Below are 18,648 nucleotides of genomic sequence, written 5' to 3'. Positions count from 1 at the left end.
GTAAAAGTAACTTGTAAAATGCGCACACATCCGCCCCCCGCGCAGACACACCAACACACGTATATACACGCACACAAAAATAATGGAGAACAAATGAACATGTGGCGTCCGTGATGAAGGAACTTCATATTTCATTATGGGCCGTCTGTCATCTTCGCTTGGGGGAGTCTTGTGGTCCACACAGCAGGGGGGCACACAGCAGAGACAGAGAGGACTTCATATGGGTTATGTACTTGGGATTGTACGCTGTTTTGAAACTGATGCAGCTCATAAACTAAATGAGGAAATGTAGTCACCGCGGACATAAAACGGAATGGAATGTTTAGGCCTCTTTGAGGGGCCTCTTTTGAAAATGGGGGACCCGGATGTAAACAAGACGAACGTCTTTCTCTGGTCTGCATCCCCTTAACAATTGTGTGTATTGAGCCGTACTGTATTGTACCCATTCTACAATCTGTTAAATAAAGTTTTCATTCATCCATGGGGCCAGAGCATGTCCTGGGCTTTTTTTAATTTTAATTTTTTTTATACCAACCGTCTCTCTGAACACAAAGGTTACGTTGACACTGCAAGCCTTTGGTGCTACATTTTGTTTGGCTGTAAAAATGTGGGTTAATATCAGATTCCAGTGTGAAGTGGTCACGCTCCTCAACTGGCCCGTGTGTGTAAATAAACAATAATTAAGATGCTCATAAATATGGAGGACATTGAAGTCACAGTTTATGGTTTCATTTACGAGTTGATTGAGTGCAGTGAAGGTCAGCTAATTCTCGAGCAGATGATAATGGGGGCGAGGAGGAGGTGAAATACAGCCATTTCTTTGGTCAATATGCAAACACAGAGCGGTTATGACGTTCCCTCAAGGTTTGCTTGTACAGAAGTATCACCCCAAATACTTATAAGGTAAACACTTCACTGTCCCTCCAGTGACCACCTCCATCACAGCTGTCTTCCATGTTTGTATTCACCAAGTGATGTAAAAGTAGCAGGAAGTGATATAAAAGTCACATAAATTCCGATATGACTGTTCAGACTTGAGGTCGCATTGCAAAAAATTTGATATGTATCCGATTTAGGACCACATATGAAAGTGGCCCAAATCAGAACTCATAAAGGAACACGCCTACATTTTGGGAAATTGGCTTATCGTCTTACACAATGAATGGAAGCGGACATGGTCGGTTAGCCAAGGCATTGTCCAACTAACACCTCTGCCGAAGGCTAACCGGCACTGTCCGCCTCCATTCATTGTGCTAAGCTAGGCTAACGTGCAGCCAGATAGCTTTCTACTGAACACAGAGAGGAAACTGGTAGCTATCTTCTTGTTTCTCTCTCTGGAGAAGACGGTAAGCTAATTTCCCAAAATGTTGGCGTGTTCCTTTAAAAGATCAGATCAGAAAAATCTGATTTTTGCCTGGAGTCTGAATGTAGCCTTTAGAGATAAGGGTCTACATTGGCTTTGCCTAGTAGCATAATAATACTCCAACAACCTGCTCTTATAAATATACTGTTTCTTTATCCCACAGAGAAATATTCTTCGAGCAAGTCTGCTCTCATTCATATCTACCAGCCTATTTCACAATGCAAACACTCCACTCTGCAGGGTTCTGTCCCCAAAGGAAATATCTTACTGCCTTGTTTTGAATCATATTGCAAACAGGGTATATGATCCCAGACAGCAGCATAATACAACGCTGGGCATATATATATATATATATATATATATATATATATATATATATATATATATATTTTATATATGGATTGTACTTTATTGTCATTATATTGCATACAACGAGATTTGGGACTCAAACTTAAGGTGCAGTAATAAAATCACACAAGTAATAAAAGAGAAACATAAAATACTATACAGAAACATTATACTATACAAGAAAATAACAATATACAAAATAACAATACACAGATTCAGATTCAGAGTTTTTATTTGCCACATGGAATCATACAATCAGAGTTTCTTCATTACACAATCATAAATATCATTCCATGGACAAAAGGAGCAGGAAGAAGAATAAATCTGTTACCTGCCCCTTATTCCTAAACTAAAGAAGTATTTTCTTAATGGTCGGCGTACAACCTAATTTATACAAATAATAATGTATACCATTATACAAGAAACTCACAATTCACAGTTAAACAAGGAAAAAATTAAATAATAATAATAATAATAATAATAATAATAATAATAATAATAATAATAATAATAATAATAATAATAATAATAATAATAATAATAATAATAATAATAATAATAATAATAATAATAATAATAATAATAATAATAATAATAATAATAATAATAATAATAATAATAATAATAATAATAATAATAATAATAATAATAATAATAATAATAATAAAGAATAAAGAATAAAATAACAATACACAAATAACAATCACAGTGTCAGACGGTAGTGGGTGGGTATTGCACTGTGGTCTGTGGATATTGCACTTTGAGGGGTAGGATGTTGCACAGTGTGGGAGGATTATTAGAGCATGTAATGTTTTTTTTGCTCTGTTGAGGCAGCGGGAGTTGTGCAAGTCCTTCAGGGAGCGGAGGGGGCAGCCGATGATTATCTCTGCCGAGTTTATGACCCTCTGAATATACAAGCTTGATACAGTTCGGTATGAGGTAAGAAAACCCAACTCTTTACCAATGACTCCTAGTAAGGGGCGACAGTGGCTCAGAAGGTAGAGCCGTCGTCTGGTAATCGGAAGGTTCCCGGTTAGATTGCGGCTCCTCCCGGGCAGCGTGTCGGAGTGTCCTTGAGTGAATGGGTGAACGTCTGAGTGAATGGGTGAACGTCTGAGTGAATGGCTGAACGTCTGAGTGAATGGGTGAACGTCTGAGTGAATGGGTGAACGTCTGAGTGAATGGGTGAACGTCGTCTGAGTGAATGGGTGAACGTCTGAGTGAGTGGGTGAACGTCTGAGTGAATGGGTGAACGTCTGAGTGAATGGGTGAACGTCTGAGTGAATGGGTGAACGTCTGAGTGAATGGGTGAACGTCTGAGTGAATGGGTGAACGTCTGAGTGAATGGGTGAACATGAGGCACAAGTTGTAAAGCGCTTTGGATAAAAGCACTATAAAGGAAAAGATGTAACCCCATTTACCATGTTAGTACTGTATACTATTCATAGACACAAGCCACCGAGCATGTAGGGCTGTACCGAATAGTTCGAAGCTTCGTTCATAATGTTGACATTCGAATTTTCTTTTTTTATATATATACTTTTTTTTATGTGTCTATAATCATTCATTCAAACCCAATGGGGTTTTTCTTCACAGTTGCAGATAAAGATTAGGCTACACTAATATTATAGTATTATACTATTATAGTATATGACTCGTCATAATTTTTTTTTAATAAAACATTTATCATAAATGATGTAGCTTGTAGCCTATCTGCATCCGCTTGACACTCGGCGCTCCATCAAGACGTCACCATCACTTTCGTACCAACCGTGCCCTTATTGGATTATTTATGTTGACGAAACTGATGAGTTATATTCATCAAAGAAAGTAGATTTAATTAAAAAAAAAAGGAAAAAAAGGTAATGAGATGAATCACTTTATTCAAATTGAGGATTTAGTTTGAGGATATAAAAAAATTCAAACTACATTTTTTTCTGGATTACGTCATAAAATATGACAGACATTCGAAGCTTCGTGCGAATACTTCAATAGAAGCTTCGAATGTTAAAAAATTACATTCGGTACAGCCCTACGAGCAAGACAATAAAACAAGAAGAACCGCCTCGCCCCCGTGTGGGGGGGGGGGGGGGGGGATTACTTCCATCACCTCAGCACTTCTGTCTGGACCTGTAATTAAAATCTCTTCCAACTCGGGTCTGATATCGCTGCTAACCTGGCTGTCAGATGATGATGATGCGCCCGCTGAGAGCGCCGCTAAATAATTCATCTGTGAAATTAACCGTGAACCTAGAGGGGGGAAAAAAGAAATGCACTCTCGCTAATGAGGTTTTTTTCTAAACACTCTAAGGTCATGGAGTGGACGGCGTTAACATTCCAGCAGCAGTCTTAATGGAGGAGGAGGAGCCTGGCGGCCCCTCCAGGATGTGCGTTGAACTTCGGCCGCAGGCTTTATTATGAGTTTGCTACGTTTCGCCCCCCGTGGGTTCGAGGCCCCGGGGGTGGGCCGTTAACATTCACCGTATATCGGTTCGGCGTTTCATTTCGGGCCCACGTCTACATGCCCCAGCCCCCCCCCCCCCCAAGACCCAACAGACCCTCCTCTCACGCCCGGTCGTCAACCTCCCTACGGCAGCTAAGCCCGACGTCGCTTATTCCTGGGTTAGTTAGTGAGTGAAGGAGTTAAAGACCATATTAAAATGCACATGTGCCCAGGGCAGCCTAGAGTCTAACAGTAGGGTATAACAGTAATTCAGGTTAAACACATGAGGAGATGATTCACTGGCATACGCTGAGCAGAGGAGTGGGAGTCGGTGAATACTAGGCTATAGTAGCCACGTCTCGTTTTAATGCCTTCTACTAGCCTTCTACACACAACAACTGACCAAGCAGATTACTCTGTTTTCATTGCTGAAGTATGACTTGGCTGCAACCTCACACGTACAAGAGTTGTTCAGATGTATTCTCTCTCTCTCTCTCTCTGCTCCAGGTACAAGAGTTGTTCAGATGTATTCTCTCTCTCTCTCTCTCTCTCTGCTCCAGGTGGATGTGCTGAAAGCAGACATGGAGAGCGCGGAGTGGAAGATCCTGGAGAACCTGCTCCTCGAAGGGGTTCTGGACTCGGTGGGTCAGCTGCTCCTGGAACTCCACCTCCACTGGGCCGGCTTCGAGGTGGGCGGGGACGACCCGACGGTGGTGCGCTATTGGTTCAGCCTGCTCAAGGAGCTGGAGCGCGCCAACTTCCGCCTCTTCCGCTCCCACAGCGACCCGGCCAAGCCCCGCCTCTTCCTGCACAAGAACGTCCTCGACGCCAGCAGTGTCTACACCTTAGGCTGGGTCAACACACAGTGGAAGCCCTGAGGGACGGCGGGTGGACCAGACCACAGGTGTTTGTCGACACTAACCAATGAGAACAGAGGGGTACCGTTTGTAATGCATGATGGGAAATTAAGTTGGAACCGTCATCGTCGTGAGGCAACGGCCTTGGATGGGAGTTTGTGATTCTCTGCAACACGGGGGAAGAGTTGACTCGCACATTCCTCTCCCCCCCGAGAGCTCGCACGCCCCTCTCTGGTCGTTCAACAGCACTGTCCTGTCCGGCTCAACCCCCCCCTCCGCACCCCCCTCCCCCCCCCCCCACTCGACCTCTGAGCCCGCGGTAACCTCCAGCATGTCGCGGGCCAGAGTAATTGCCTCCTGAGGGTCTCTGCGCACTACTTCAAAGTGCGCCGCGCTGTCGGCTGGAGGTCAGTCCGTGGGCCGCAGTCATCCCTGTCATCGTGGCCTCATCTGGTCCTTTTGGCCCAGAGCCAGTCGCCACGGAGATGAGACAACCCATCCACCCCCCCCCCCCCACCCCCCCCTCGGCTGGAATGAGTGGAGATTATGCTACTCAACACAGATAGACGATACGCCCCCCACCAACCACCCGCGCCTCCAAACTAATTCTGCCCCATGTGTTCGTCCAGAGGGGAAAGAGCAGATGTGTGGCTGATGTAGGAGTCCGTCTACAAGCGCGGGGGGGGGGGGGGGGGGGCACCTCGGGTGGAGAACAGGAGGGTGGAGGTAAATAAAGAAGGGCTGAGATTTCAGTCACTCGGTGGAGGAGAGTTGTGTCTCGCTGTCCCTGTACGGACCTTGGGTTGGGTTCAATTCAGTTCCAATTAAATTCAGGAAGTGGATTTTCTATAAAGTTCTAAGGAAACTATAAAAGAAGGAAGAGTCATTGTGTCAGAACACCAGCGTTCCATGCTCTGCTCGGTGCCAGTTCTAGTATTGAAGCCTATGGGAGATGAAAAATATACAAGACAATATATCAAATGTTGGCAAGTTAACAATGCAACACATTGCAGGTGATTCTGACATCGGGGGTAATAACCTGTTTAAATGACAGGTCATAAACAAGGAGACGACTGATACCACTGTCGGCCGAACTGACAGTTTTCACACTTGGCACCAATGTGCGTTCACAAAAAAGGTGAATTAATTGAACTGGTTAAGTGAATTGATACCAACCTTTTGTACGCACGGACGAGATGGTCAGCCAGGCTTCTCGTACTGGCGATGACTCCAAGCTTCAACTGAGAAGGGACCGTCATCTAGGGTTCCAGAGACGCACTGTACATCTCAACCATGTGAAGAATGCCACAGTATTGTTATTCTTTTTTGTCTGTGTACTGTATTAATTTGTTGATGTATAAAGAAAACAGGGTATTTGAATGCATTTATGCGAGTCTGTGTATGAGAGGAGTGTGTGTGTAGGTGTGTTATGTTGTTTTATAAATGTGTATTGATAACATAGTACTGTAATAAAATGTTCTAATAAATATGCATGATCAAGTTCAACAACGTGTGCTTTTATTTTGATATTCCTTAATTCCGCGTTGAAATTACACGATACATCATGTGTAATTAATAGGCCAGTGGTCTCAGTATATAAATATAAATAAGCGAATGTAGCCGATGAACTTTCTATTTTAATGTCATGAACTTCTATTTTAATGTCAGACGCATTTGGATATCGAGCTGGAATGATGCAACCAGTATGTGGTAGTGAAAGGGTTAACCGTCTGTAGTGTGGTAGTGAAAGGTTAACCTTATGTAGTGTGGTAGTGAAAGGTTAACCTTCTGTAGTGTGGTAGTGAAAGGGTTAACCTTATGTAGTGTGGCAGTGAAAGGGTTAACCTTCTGTAGTGTGGTGGTGAAAGGTTAACCTTCTGTAGTGTGGTAGTGAAAGGGTTAACATTCTGTAGTGTGGTAGTGAAAGGGTTAACCTTATGTAGTGTGGTAGTGAAAGGGTTAACCTTATGTAGTGTGGCAGTGAAAGGGTTAACCTTATGTAGTGTGGCAGTGAAAGGGTTAACCTTATGTAGTGTGGTAGTGAAAGGTTAACCTTATGTAGTGTGGTAGTGAAAGTGTTAACCTTATGTAGTGTGGTAGTGAAAGGTTAACCTTCTGTAGTGTGGTAGTGAAAGGTTAACCTTCTGTAGTGTGGTAGTGAAAGGTTAACCTTGTGTAGTGGTAGTGAAAGGTTAACCTTCTGTAGTGTGGTAGTGAAAGGGTTAACCTTATGTAGTGTGGCAGCTGTTCTTTCATTTCAGCATTGTCTATCGCAGAACACATTCCATTGTGGGCAGAGTGTATGCTTGGTTTCATTCCAGCCTTGCCTAAACACCAGCTGATGATTTCACTAATTGGCTCACCTCTAACTCACCTGGTGCAATGTATAGTTAAAATGAAAACTTGGCCCACGATGGAATGAGTTTGAGACGGTCTGTCCCTATAAAAAAAATTACTTTTACTTTTTAGTACTTAAGTACATTTAAAAGTAGGACTTTTTTACTTTTACTCAAGTGTGTTTTAGCTAGATACTTTGACTTTTACTTGAGTCAGATTTTGAGACGGTACCCATACTTTCACTTAACACTTTGAGCGCCACGCCTGGTTTTCCTTTTTACCGGCTGAATGCCACCATTGGCGCCAATGTTAACGTTAATATCGCCTAATCTATGTTTTAAATTATGGCTATGTGTCTAATCTGCCCATCGCATTATCAAAGACTATTTTCCAGTCAGTGCTGTCAAGGCAGATTGTTTTTTTATCGCATCGTTTCCGTTTCAGAGCATTTAGAAAAGCACCCGTTTTCAGATAAAAAACAGCCCATTCTGGAGCGTTCTATGAAAATCGTCTTTTACTGGAATATTCCACAACGTTGATATTCGTCGGCCTTTTTATGAATCGTTTTCAAATAAACGCTAGATGATCAATATTATACGTGCACGCAAGCACATTATGGCCGCGCACGGATAATCGCCCCGTTCATTTCCTCTCGGACTTTTACAGTGAAACCGAAAGAGGACATTTCACAAAACAGCTTATAACTTCATCAAACTTACTCTGATTATCCTAACACTGATAACATAGAGTCCTTACCTGACATCAGATGGTATCCAACTGGTATATTCCAATTCCTGATCACCATTCGAAAAAATCGATACGTGTATGGATCCAACGCGATACAGTAGTACTCCATGATCCGCGGGTCTCAGAGGATCCAGAATGAATTGTGGTAACCCCGGCTGCATCAGTGGACTGGAAAATGTGGAGTACCGGATTTTTTTCCCCATTCATTTTCATTGAGTCCATTCCAAAATCACTTATGTCATCTGGGAGACGACAGGGGGCGCTTTTTTCCACAATGATCGCCGGCGCCGCTCGGCTATACTCGGGTAGGCTCGGGTGATGCAATATGATTTCAGATCGCTAAAAAAAATAATAATAATAATTCAGAGAAATCTCGTGAGTGGCTTTCAACCACCTATAAATAAACCTGAGTATTCTCGTGTGTGGCAGGCAAAGTGTTAAGTATAATTTCTGGGTACTTTTTACACCCCTGCCTAAATCTGACCAATGAGTGACAGTTTGCTCGCGTGTGTGTTTGTTTTGGTCCGCTACAGCCGTGTGAACACAAACGAACTAAAGGACAAGTGCAACATTGTATCATTATAGTCCCTGTGTCCCCCTGAATCGGAACAAAGCAAACAAACTACAGGTGTGAAAACGCCCTAAGGCTTGTTAAAACAATGTCTAACATCTTTATATATATTATATAAATAATACATGTAAATATTTAGGATACAGCTATTTAAATTTAATGAGTTTTCTTTTAGTTTATGTACCAATCTCAGTTGTGTAAACTATACTTAGAAATATTAAAATGTTATTGAAATCAGACATATAACCGATTTGGATCTTTTAAATGCTTAGATGATCTTGTGATTGTTATTGTTATTTCTTTGTAGACATGAACGGAAAATACATCTTGGTGCTGTTCGTCGCTGTCCAAGGTAAGATAAACACGTGACACATCTTTTTTAAATGAACACACTGCAACGATGCATTTGAATCTATTGCCTTGACGAGCATCTGCGTGCAGAGTGAAGACATCTCTCATCTTGTCCTCTTTCAATTCTCCCGGCAGTCTCAATGATCCTGTGTGTCGCAATCCCCGCCCCCGAGCTCGTGGCGAACTATGAACTCATGAAGGTATGTATGTCGTGTGTGTCATATGATGAATTGAAAATGGGGGACTGTAACTGAGGGGTACAATTCCCTGACTGTATTACTAGATATGATACTTACTACCACTACCTTTGTACTTAATATTCGGCCACCCAGTACACGGCATAAATATATTATCATAAACACTCTCACGTAGATGAAACGGATCCAACACAAATGTACGAAGTCGAAACAGGTCTTTATTTCTACACAGCGATGGTGTGTAGAACAAGCACTTAATCACTTAATTACATTTATGAATTGAAATAGTATGCACTTTTATGGCAAAGAGTATTCGTCGGTATATCAATAGAGAATGTCCAATCTCTGAAGGCGCAGGTGGTAAATATACGACCTGGAATAGTTAAGGAATAACAGCAGTGATACTTTAATGATTATATACTAGATACACTAGGGGGGGGTTAATCCGGTCGCTTGTAAGCCGACAGGAGTAGGAGGGGGGGGGGGTAGAATCCGGCTGCCTCGTCCGGCCAAGGGTATCCCAGGTGAACCCACTGTAGTGCCGTTCAATGCGCCGGCGATCCTTGGACCACAGATGAAAGCAGGTGGACTCTTTGTGGGCCGGCTCTCTCCGGTCCACGGGGGAGAGACGTGAAGCGACCTCGTCTTGCAGAACGTCTCCTCACCTTGCGTCCTCTCCAGGGGGGGGGGGTTCCAACACACGGCAGTGTCGGGGGTCTTTATCCATGGAATAATCAAAGTATACAAAGCATAATCCGTGCCTGGGAAGGCGGGCTGTCGTCGGTAGAATAATCCGGTATACAGGTCCACTCGCTCGTCGGCTCTGGGGCTCCTCGGGTGCAGCTTCACATGGGGTCAACCACCCTGGGTAAGCAGCCAGTTCTCTGCCCGAAACGATGGGGTACTGACTACGGTAGTATTCTCACCGCACGAAGCACTATATATTAACAGACTATTATTAGCTTAATAGACTACGTCCAACTCGACGATATAGTGCCAAATATGACTATTCAAATATTAATATACACGATGTCTCAATACCGATGGTAGGCGAACTTGGCCTTACTCCCACACGTGGCGTCGCGGGGAGGCTTTACGTCTGTGACTCTATTGGAGGGTAAGAAACTGGACTGAAAAGAAAGTCCTACTTTAGTAGCGCAGTATATATACGCACTATGAACAAATAGTCCCATTAGTGGTGCGGTAGCCAGATTCCTACGCGGAACTAGGACTTGTTCGTACATGTGGAGCGGTACGTTTGAACTGGGTCTGAGGGGTATGGCAGCCTGGCACCAAGGTCTCGACCAATAGTAGAATGGAGACTATTATGGGATGTTCAGTAGGCTAGAATGGATATTCAATGCATATTGTACAAGGAATATACAAGGGATATCAGGGAATATTAGAGAATATACAAGTACAATTAAATATATATATATAAATAAATATATATATTCGGTTTAATCTGGCCCTTCACAACAGCCACCCCCTGAATAGGTCCCAGACCTAATCAGTTAAACAGAGACAGATTAATCGCGTTGTCTATTTACACATAAGGGTTTGCTGTAGGGGTCAGTCAACTTCACAAAGTCATAGGGTTGTAGGGTCATGGTCATCATCGATTGTGTCTGGGAGTCGAGGCAGTTCTATGAGCCTTGCCACGGGACGGGTGTAAGTGCGACCCTGGACGAGCACTTCAGCTGCTCGGACCTTGCCGTCGGCACCGGTGATCACTTTGCTTACGCGGCCGGCCGGCCACATAGCTCTGGGCAGTGATTGATCAATAATCATGACGACTGTTCCTTCTGTCAAATTGTCTCTCTCCTTTACCCACTTCTGGCGGGTCTGTAGAGACGGTAGGTAGTGCAGTAGGAAACTGTTCCAAAACTTGTCGGCTAATACGATCGGGTATTTAATGTCATCCGGTAGATTGGGGGCTCTGCGTAGGCGACCACCCACTCTGATGAGGGTATGAGCGTCGCTCTCGGGGGCCAGGTGAATTAATCTGCTGTCGGATGGGACGGGCTTTCCTCCCTGTAGACAGGCCAATTCATCGGGGAACGAGTCTCTCTGGGCTCGCTGCAGTAGAAGCAATTCTGCTTCCTCGTAGTTAGCTGCTGACATATCAGCGGGGGACTTGCACTCCGGGTGGTACCGCAGGAATGTTCTTTGTTGTGCACTCTCTATGGACGTGCAATCGTCTATGTTAGGGTCGGTGGAGGCTACGGTGCTCAATCCACAGAACACAGACTTCTTATTTTCCACCTCCTCTGGACTTGCTTCCCTCGGGATAGGCATGGGCCACTGTCCTTCCGGGAGTCTTAGGAATGCGGGGCCGTCACTGTAGACATTGCGACGGGTGAGGTCATCCAGGGGCATCCCCCGGGTGATGACGTCAGCTGGGTTCTGTTTTGTATCAACGTAGCGCCACTCTGTTTCTCCGGTTAACTCTTCGGTTAAGTCTTGAATCTCGGTGACTCTGACTCCCACGAAGACTTTGTACTTGCATGAGTCCGATTTGATCCAGGCGAGTACCGTCGTGGAATCTGACCACAGGATTGTTCTAGACACCGGTATGGTGAGCTCACGTTGGATGAGCGTGGCTAGGTGCGCTCCGGCTAGGGCTGCGCAGAGCTCTAGACGTGGGATAGATTGTTGCTTGCGTGGGGCTATTCTCGAGCGGGCGAGGACAAATGCTGTGTAGATCTCTCCCCCCTGGTCTTGGGCCCGCAAGTAGGCTACTGATCCGTATGCGACCTCTGAGGCGTCACTGAAGACGTGTAAGTCCATTTTACATGTCTCTGGCCTCACCGTGGGTGGGAAGTAGCTTCGGCGCATATTAACGCCTGGGAGTGAGTGGAGCTCCATCTCCCACTCTCTCCAGGTGGATGCAAGGTGTGCGGGAATGGGGTCGTCCCAGCCCTGGTCCTTGTCCCACAATGCTCGTACAATCATTTTTGCCCTGGTGGTGTACGGTAGAATACATCCTAGCGGGTCATATTGTCGGGCGAGTGTTGTGTACACACTCCGTCTGGTGGTCGGCGCCGCCGCCGGCCTTCCCTGCTCCGTAGTCAGGGGCTTGTGTCTGTAGTGAAGCGAATCTGTTTTGAATCGCCACACCAATCCCAGGGTCATCTCCTGGGCTTCTCCCGGGATTGTAGCCATCCAGGTCTCGCTGCTGGCTGCCTTGTCCTCGGAGGAGAGGCTGCGCAGTACTTGCGGATCGCTGCTGGCCCACTGCCTGAGATCAAAGCCGCCTTTGATCAATGAGGCGCGGAGTTTAATCAGGAGAGCCTCGGCTTCTTCCTGGGTTGAAAGGCTTTGTAGACAGTTGTCTACGTAGAAGCTGTTCTTTACGCTGTGTCGGACCTCTTCGTCCGCTGCTGGGTCCTCTGCTACATGTTTCTGTAGTGCAAATGTCGCACAGCAGGGGCTGCACGTCGTTCCGAAGGGGAGGACTTCCCATTGGTAGATGGCTGGGTGCTCATCTCCTGGCTTCTCTCTCCATAGGAACCGTAACAGGGGCTTGTCCGCCTCTACTAATCTCACCTGCAGGAACATTCCTTTAATGTCCCCGCTGATGGCCACCTTTTCCTGGCGGAAGCGGAGTAGAACGCCGAGTAGGGAGGGGCCGAGTGTGGGACCGGGCAGTAACTCTTTATTCAGATTTTGGGATCCGATCTGGTAGCTGCAGTTAAATACTATGCTGTCTTTACCGTTGTGATGGACCTTGTGGTGGGGCACGTACCACGATTCAGTGGTCTGGTCAGCCTCTTTAATGTCCATCTTTGTGACGTGTCCCGCTGTGATGAGCTTCTCAATCTCAGCGCGGTACACACTCCCTTGGGCGGGGTTCCTGGCTAAGCGCCGCTCTGTGTTCAGCAGGTACCGTTCCGTGGCGTCTGTCTTGGCGTGGAAAGTAGGCATTCCCTCTCGCCGCAGGAGTGGCGTGGCGTATCTCAACACGCCGTTGACCGGGACTCTCTTGGTCCCTGTCTCGAGGAGGTGAATGGCGTAAATGTCATCTTTAGAGCGAATGTCTTTCTTTCCGTTCTTAAAGGGCATTTGTTCCAAGGTCCATAGCCGCTCTACGTGTTGCAGGAGTGCGGTTTCTCCCTCTGTGACTCGGGAGTGGAGACATCTAGTGGCTGTACTTCGGTTGAGAGATTTGGCGAGCGGGCCTTGGAGAGTCCATCCCAAACGGGTCTCGACTGCTGCAGGACAGCCATCTCCATCAGCTTGGCGACGGGGTATGTGTACCGCGACAGTCCTATTTCTTGGCTGGTGAAAGCGTCTGCAATCTGGTACCGTCGCTCAGGCTGGCCGCTTGCTGCGATAGAGAATGAGACATTCTCGCCCTTTATCGTCTTCAAATCTCGTCTTATTGTCCGAATTGTCATTTGGGTTTCGCTTCCCCGCAGCCCTAGCTGGGCCGCAGCGGAGGCGAGCAGCAGGGTCTTCTCTGACCCGTCATCGAGGACGGCGTAAGTGTCCAGGACTTTATTCTGGTAGCTTAGTGTCACACGCACTACTTTTAGGAGTACTCGGGCTCCACTGCTGCTGGCGGGATCGATGTACATGACGCTCGCTTTGCGGCTGGATGGTGCAGGTGAAGGGCGCCGTCTGTTACTGTCGTGAAGTATGTCCAGATGGGCTCCATCGCACTTGGTGCACCTTTTCTTTAAGCGGCATTCGGCTGCCATGTGTGAGCGCGCACAGCGAAAACAGCGCTTGTTGGACTTTATCCATTGACCTGCTTCCTCCGCGTTCAGCTTGGGGAAGGAGTCACATTGCGCTAGCCAGTGTTCTTTCTCACAGTAGGGGCACACTATCTTCCACTTCTCCGTTCTGGAGGGGGTACTGTGGCTCCTGCTGCTCGGTACTGACTCCGATTGGTGCATCACAGTCACCGATCTTCTTCCATCATTTAGTCGTCTGGTTCCTTCTCTGGAGCCAGGGGTGCTCCGTCCGAATGTATCTAGCCGTAGGCTGCTGACTTCTCTCGCCAGGTTCGGTTCGGGGCCATTCGGGTCTCTGTGGTCCCTCTGCCGCCTAAAGCGCTCCTGACGAGCGGGCGGCAGCTTCTCCAGGATCCTTTCCACATTTGAGTTGGCGTAAAGTTCATGCCTCCCCTTCTCTCTTTGCGCTCCCAACATCCCTACCAGGGACTGCACTCTGATGGACAGGTCGTCCAGTGCTCGATTGTCTATTGCTGGGGGTAAGCGGTCGATGTGTCGGATCTCCTGGATCACGTAATCCCATATGCGCCCATACCTCTGGTCCAATGCTACCAGCGCTGCTGTGTATGGGGTGGTGGAAGTCGCGTAGGCGAGCGCTATATTATGTGCGCGGGGTACCTTTAAGTGCTTCAGTAGGATGGCGTATTTGTGGCGTTCATCCAATACATCCACCAACATGGTCTCCAGACACATGCGGAGTTCTGTATACTGGGCCCGGTTCTCTTGGGTGAAGTCGGGTACCATAGGCGTGCCAATGTATGACGCTGACTGTGGATACATCGGCGAGCGTTGGGGGAGAGGCCTCCTAGGCGAGTCTCCTCCCGCTCCTTGGTATGGGCTGGTACCGGCAGTGTACCATGGCCCGCTTGTCCAGGTGCTGTTCCTCGGTGCGGGTCGTGCGTCGTGCTCACCCGTGTATAGAGTCGGGGGTCTGTAGCGCAGCTCCGCGGGGGTATAGCCTGGGCTGTACCGGACCTCCTGGTCCGGTAGAGTACTGTGCTGTCTTCGGGCGTGGTTCTCCTCCTCTTCCTCTTCGTCTTCAGTTAGGTCATCCAGTGCTTGTAGTCTCTGGTTTAGCCTCTCCACAGGATAGGCTGCTCCTTCCCGGTTGCTAGGTCTCGCTTGGACCGGTGGGGGGAGGTGGTCTGTGGGGGGTATAGACCTCGTCTGTTGGTCAAGTTCAGGGTTGTTTACTCGGCTAGGGGATGCCGCCCTGGAGGTGTGTCTAGACGAGTTCCTGGAGCCTCTGGTGGAGGGAGAGGGTGTTGTCCGTCTGATCAGCTGTTCTATTAGTTGCGACTGCTGTCTGTCACGCGCTGCGTCCCGTTGAGCACCGGCTCGTTCTCGGGCCACATTCTCTTCCATCTGAATGCGTCTTATTTCTAGACGTATCTGCTCGTGTTCGCTTCGCTGCTGGATCTGCAGTCGGTCGCGTTCAGCAGCGGCGTTCAGGCTGATGAGGAAGGCCTGCTGTAGGGTCCTCTCTGCCTCGCTGGGAGAAGGCGGTTGTATAGGGGAGCCTTCCCTCGGGGTACTCCTTGCGGAGCCTTGGAGTTCTATCTCCACGGTGCTCTCCCCGTCTTCTTCCGTGCCGAGTTCTCTCTCGGTAGCGTTGTATTCCTCCCGGGACTCATCGGGGACTACTTCTTCAGTACTGGCGGGGTGTGAAGTCATGTCTGGTTCCCACTGGTCCCCACCGTGAACTTGGTCAGTTACATTAGAGCCCGTAGGGGCCTCTATGGTCGGGGTAGTCTGGGCGTTGGGGTTAGACATACTTTTACTTTCTAGTTTTACCGCGTTTACTGTTAGTAGAAGACTAGGTTGTTGACTGACAGCGTAAGCCTCTAAGTACTGAGGGAGCCATCGTTCGCGCTGCGGGCGTTGGTTAGGAGGATCGTTTCGTGGAGTGTTCATCATAGGCCATTTCAATATTAATAACACTATATTAATATTACACTAATTACCCTCCGGCTCGAAGGACCAATTGTAACTGAGGGGTACAATTCCCTGACTGTATTACTAGATATGATACTTACTACCACTACCTTTGTACTTAATATTCGGCCACCCAGTACACGGCATAAATATATTATCATAAACACTCTCACGTAGATGAAACGGATCCAACACAAATGTACGAAGTCGAAACAGGTCTTTATTTCTACACAGCGATGGTGTGTAGAACAAGCACTTAATCACTTAATTACATTTATGAATTGAAATAGTATGCACTTTTATGGCAAAGAGTATTCGTCGGTATATCAATAGAGAATGTCCAATCTCTGAAGGCGCAGGTGGTAAATATACGACCTGGAATAGTTAAGGAATAACAGCAGTGATACTTTAATGATTATATACTAGATACACTAGGGGGGGGTTAATCCGGTCGCTTGTAAGCCGACAGGAGTAGGAGGGGGGGGGGGGTAGAATCCGGCTGCCTCGTCCGGCCAAGGGTATCCCAGGTGAACCCACTGTAGTGCCGTTCAATGCGCCGGCGATCCTTGGACCACAGATGAAAGCAGGTGGACTCTTTGTGGGCCGGCTCTCTCCGGTCCACGGGGGAGAGACGTGAAGCGACCTCGTCTTGCAGAGCGTCTCCTCACCTTGCGTCCTCTCCAGGGGGGGGGGGTTCCAACACACGGCAGTGTCGGGGGTCTTTATCCATGGAATAATCAAAGTATACAAAGCATAATCCGTGCCTATCCGCGGTATACAGGTCCACTCGCTCGTCGGCTCTGGGGCTCCTCGGGTGCAGCTTCACATGGGGTCAACCACCCTGGGTAAGCAGCCAGTTCTCTGCCCGAAACGATGGGGTACTGACTACGGTAGTATTCTCACCGCACGAAGCACTATATATTAACAGACTATTATTAGCTTAATAGACTACGTCCAACTCGACGATATAGTGCCAAATATGACTATTCAAATATTAATATACACGATGTCTCAATACCGATGGTAGGCGAACTTGGCCTTACTCCCACACGTGGCGTCGCGGGGAGGCTTTACGTCTGTGACTCTATTGGAGGGTAAGAAACTGGACTGAAAAGAAAGTCCTACTTTAGTAGCGCAGTATATATACGCACTATGAACAAATAGTCCCATTAGTGGTGCGGTAGCCAGATTCCTACGCGGAACTAGGACTTGTTCGTACATGTGGAGCGGTACGTTTGAACTGGGTCTGAGGGGTATGGCAGCCTGGCACCAAGGTCTCGACCAATAGTAGAATGGAGACTATTATGGGATGTTCAGTAGGCTAGAATGGATATTCAATGCATATTGTACAAGGAATATACAAGGGATATCAGGGAATATTAGAGAATATACAAGTACAATTAAATATATATATATAAATAAATATATATATTCGGTTTAATCTGGCCCTTCACAACAGGGACCCTGATGTAAACAAGACGAAAGTCTTTCTCTGGTCTGCATCCCCTTAACAATTGTATGTATTGAGCTGTACTGTACAGTACTGTACCCATTCTGCAATCTGTTAATACACTTTTCAATCAATCAAGGTGCTCCTCGTGACTAAATTGGGTGTCCTGGACGCCAAGGTACGCCGTATCGCTCCTCCCCTGTTCCAGGCCGTTAAGAAGTTTGTCACGTGAGTACGAAGCACCTGCTGTCAGCCTGTCTGTGATATTTCTAGAGTTTCTAAATTCTTGTTTCTGAATCAAGATATGCACAAAGCCTTATGTTGTACAAGGTAATGTCGGACAAGATGCGGAACGTCTTCAGTACAGGACTAAGTCTGTGACTATATGTTCTGTCTGTTCTCTGCAGTGTTCTGGCTAGTTTTATGGGGGAAGATGCAAAAAAGTACGAACGCATAGCCCTCGGCCTCTACCCCGAATACTTGAAGCCATTCCTGTTCGAAAACCTGGATGCTGATATCACCGAGTTCCTGAACGCGTACCTCCCCGCTGAATAAGGCACTGTAAGGAATTGAAAATGGGGGACCCTGATGTAAACAAGACAAACGTCTTTCTCTGCTCTGCATCCCCTTAAACATTTTGTGTATTGAGCCGTACTGTATTGTACCCATTCTGCAATCTGTTAAATAAAGCTTTCATTCATTAATTCTGTCCCCGTCTCTCCTTGTTGCACATATTTAGATTATCATTAGATTGTAGCGGCAGAGGTTTTTGTCAACTTAAATCATGTTTCTTAATTTATGCACAGGACTGTGTGGATGACCACAGGCCTGTGGTCCCCAACACCTCTGGGGTCAAACACCATCTCCTCAGTCTTCTTAACATTTAAAACCAGACAGTTATTGTCGCACCAGTTTACAAACATCTGGATTTCCAAATAATAGTCAGCTAGGTCACCGTCATTCTTAATTAGAGCTAAAATGGCAGCGTCATCAGAAAATGTTCATATCATATCTGGTGAATTACCTAGCTCATGGAAGTCGGCCATGGTTCTCCCCTTGTTAAAGGGCGGAGACCCCTCTGACCTAAATAATTATCGCCCTATTTCCAGATTGTCTGTAATGGCCAAAGTCTTTGAATCTCTTGTAAACAAACTGAAAGAGTTTCAAGCTGACCATAATATTGCTTTAGCTTTACTATTATAATCTAAATCTGTGCAATATTCATGTTTATTTAGTGATATTCATGTTTATTGATTCAACATAGCTGTTTATCTTTGATAATGTATGACAGGCTTTTGCCCCGACCGGGA

The 18,648-nt window shown here is 46.6% G+C and overlaps 1 protein-coding gene across 1 annotated transcript; it reads left to right on the top strand.

Annotated features, from left to right (window-relative positions):
- The first annotated feature begins 4,717 nt into the window (after positions 1-4,717).
- LOC311228875 (putative methyltransferase-like protein 24) lies at positions 4,718-9,197 on the top strand. The gene is made up of 3 exons (XM_084314837.1): positions 4,718-5,058; positions 8,974-9,018; positions 9,153-9,197. The coding sequence occupies exon 1, from the start codon at positions 4,736-4,738 to the stop codon at positions 5,030-5,032; it is 297 nt and encodes a 98-aa protein (XP_084170963.1). The 5' UTR covers positions 4,718-4,735; the 3' UTR covers positions 5,033-5,058; positions 8,974-9,018; positions 9,153-9,197.
- The last annotated feature ends 9,451 nt before the right edge of the window (positions 9,198-18,648 follow it).

Source organism: Notolepis coatsorum (assembly GCF_963971535.1).
Source record: "Notolepis coatsorum genome assembly, chromosome: 5".
Taxonomy (NCBI): Eukaryota; Metazoa; Chordata; class Actinopteri; order Aulopiformes; family Paralepididae; genus Notolepis; species Notolepis coatsorum.
Note: the sequence above shows the minus strand (reverse complement) of the source record. Positions and strands in the feature narration are given on the sequence as shown.

What these genes read in the sequence shown, in the direction of transcription:
- LOC311228875 (XM_084314837.1), top strand. Translation starts at nt 4,736, where the DNA reads ATGGAGAGCGCGGAGTGGAAGATCCTGGAGAACCTGCTCCTCGAAGGG.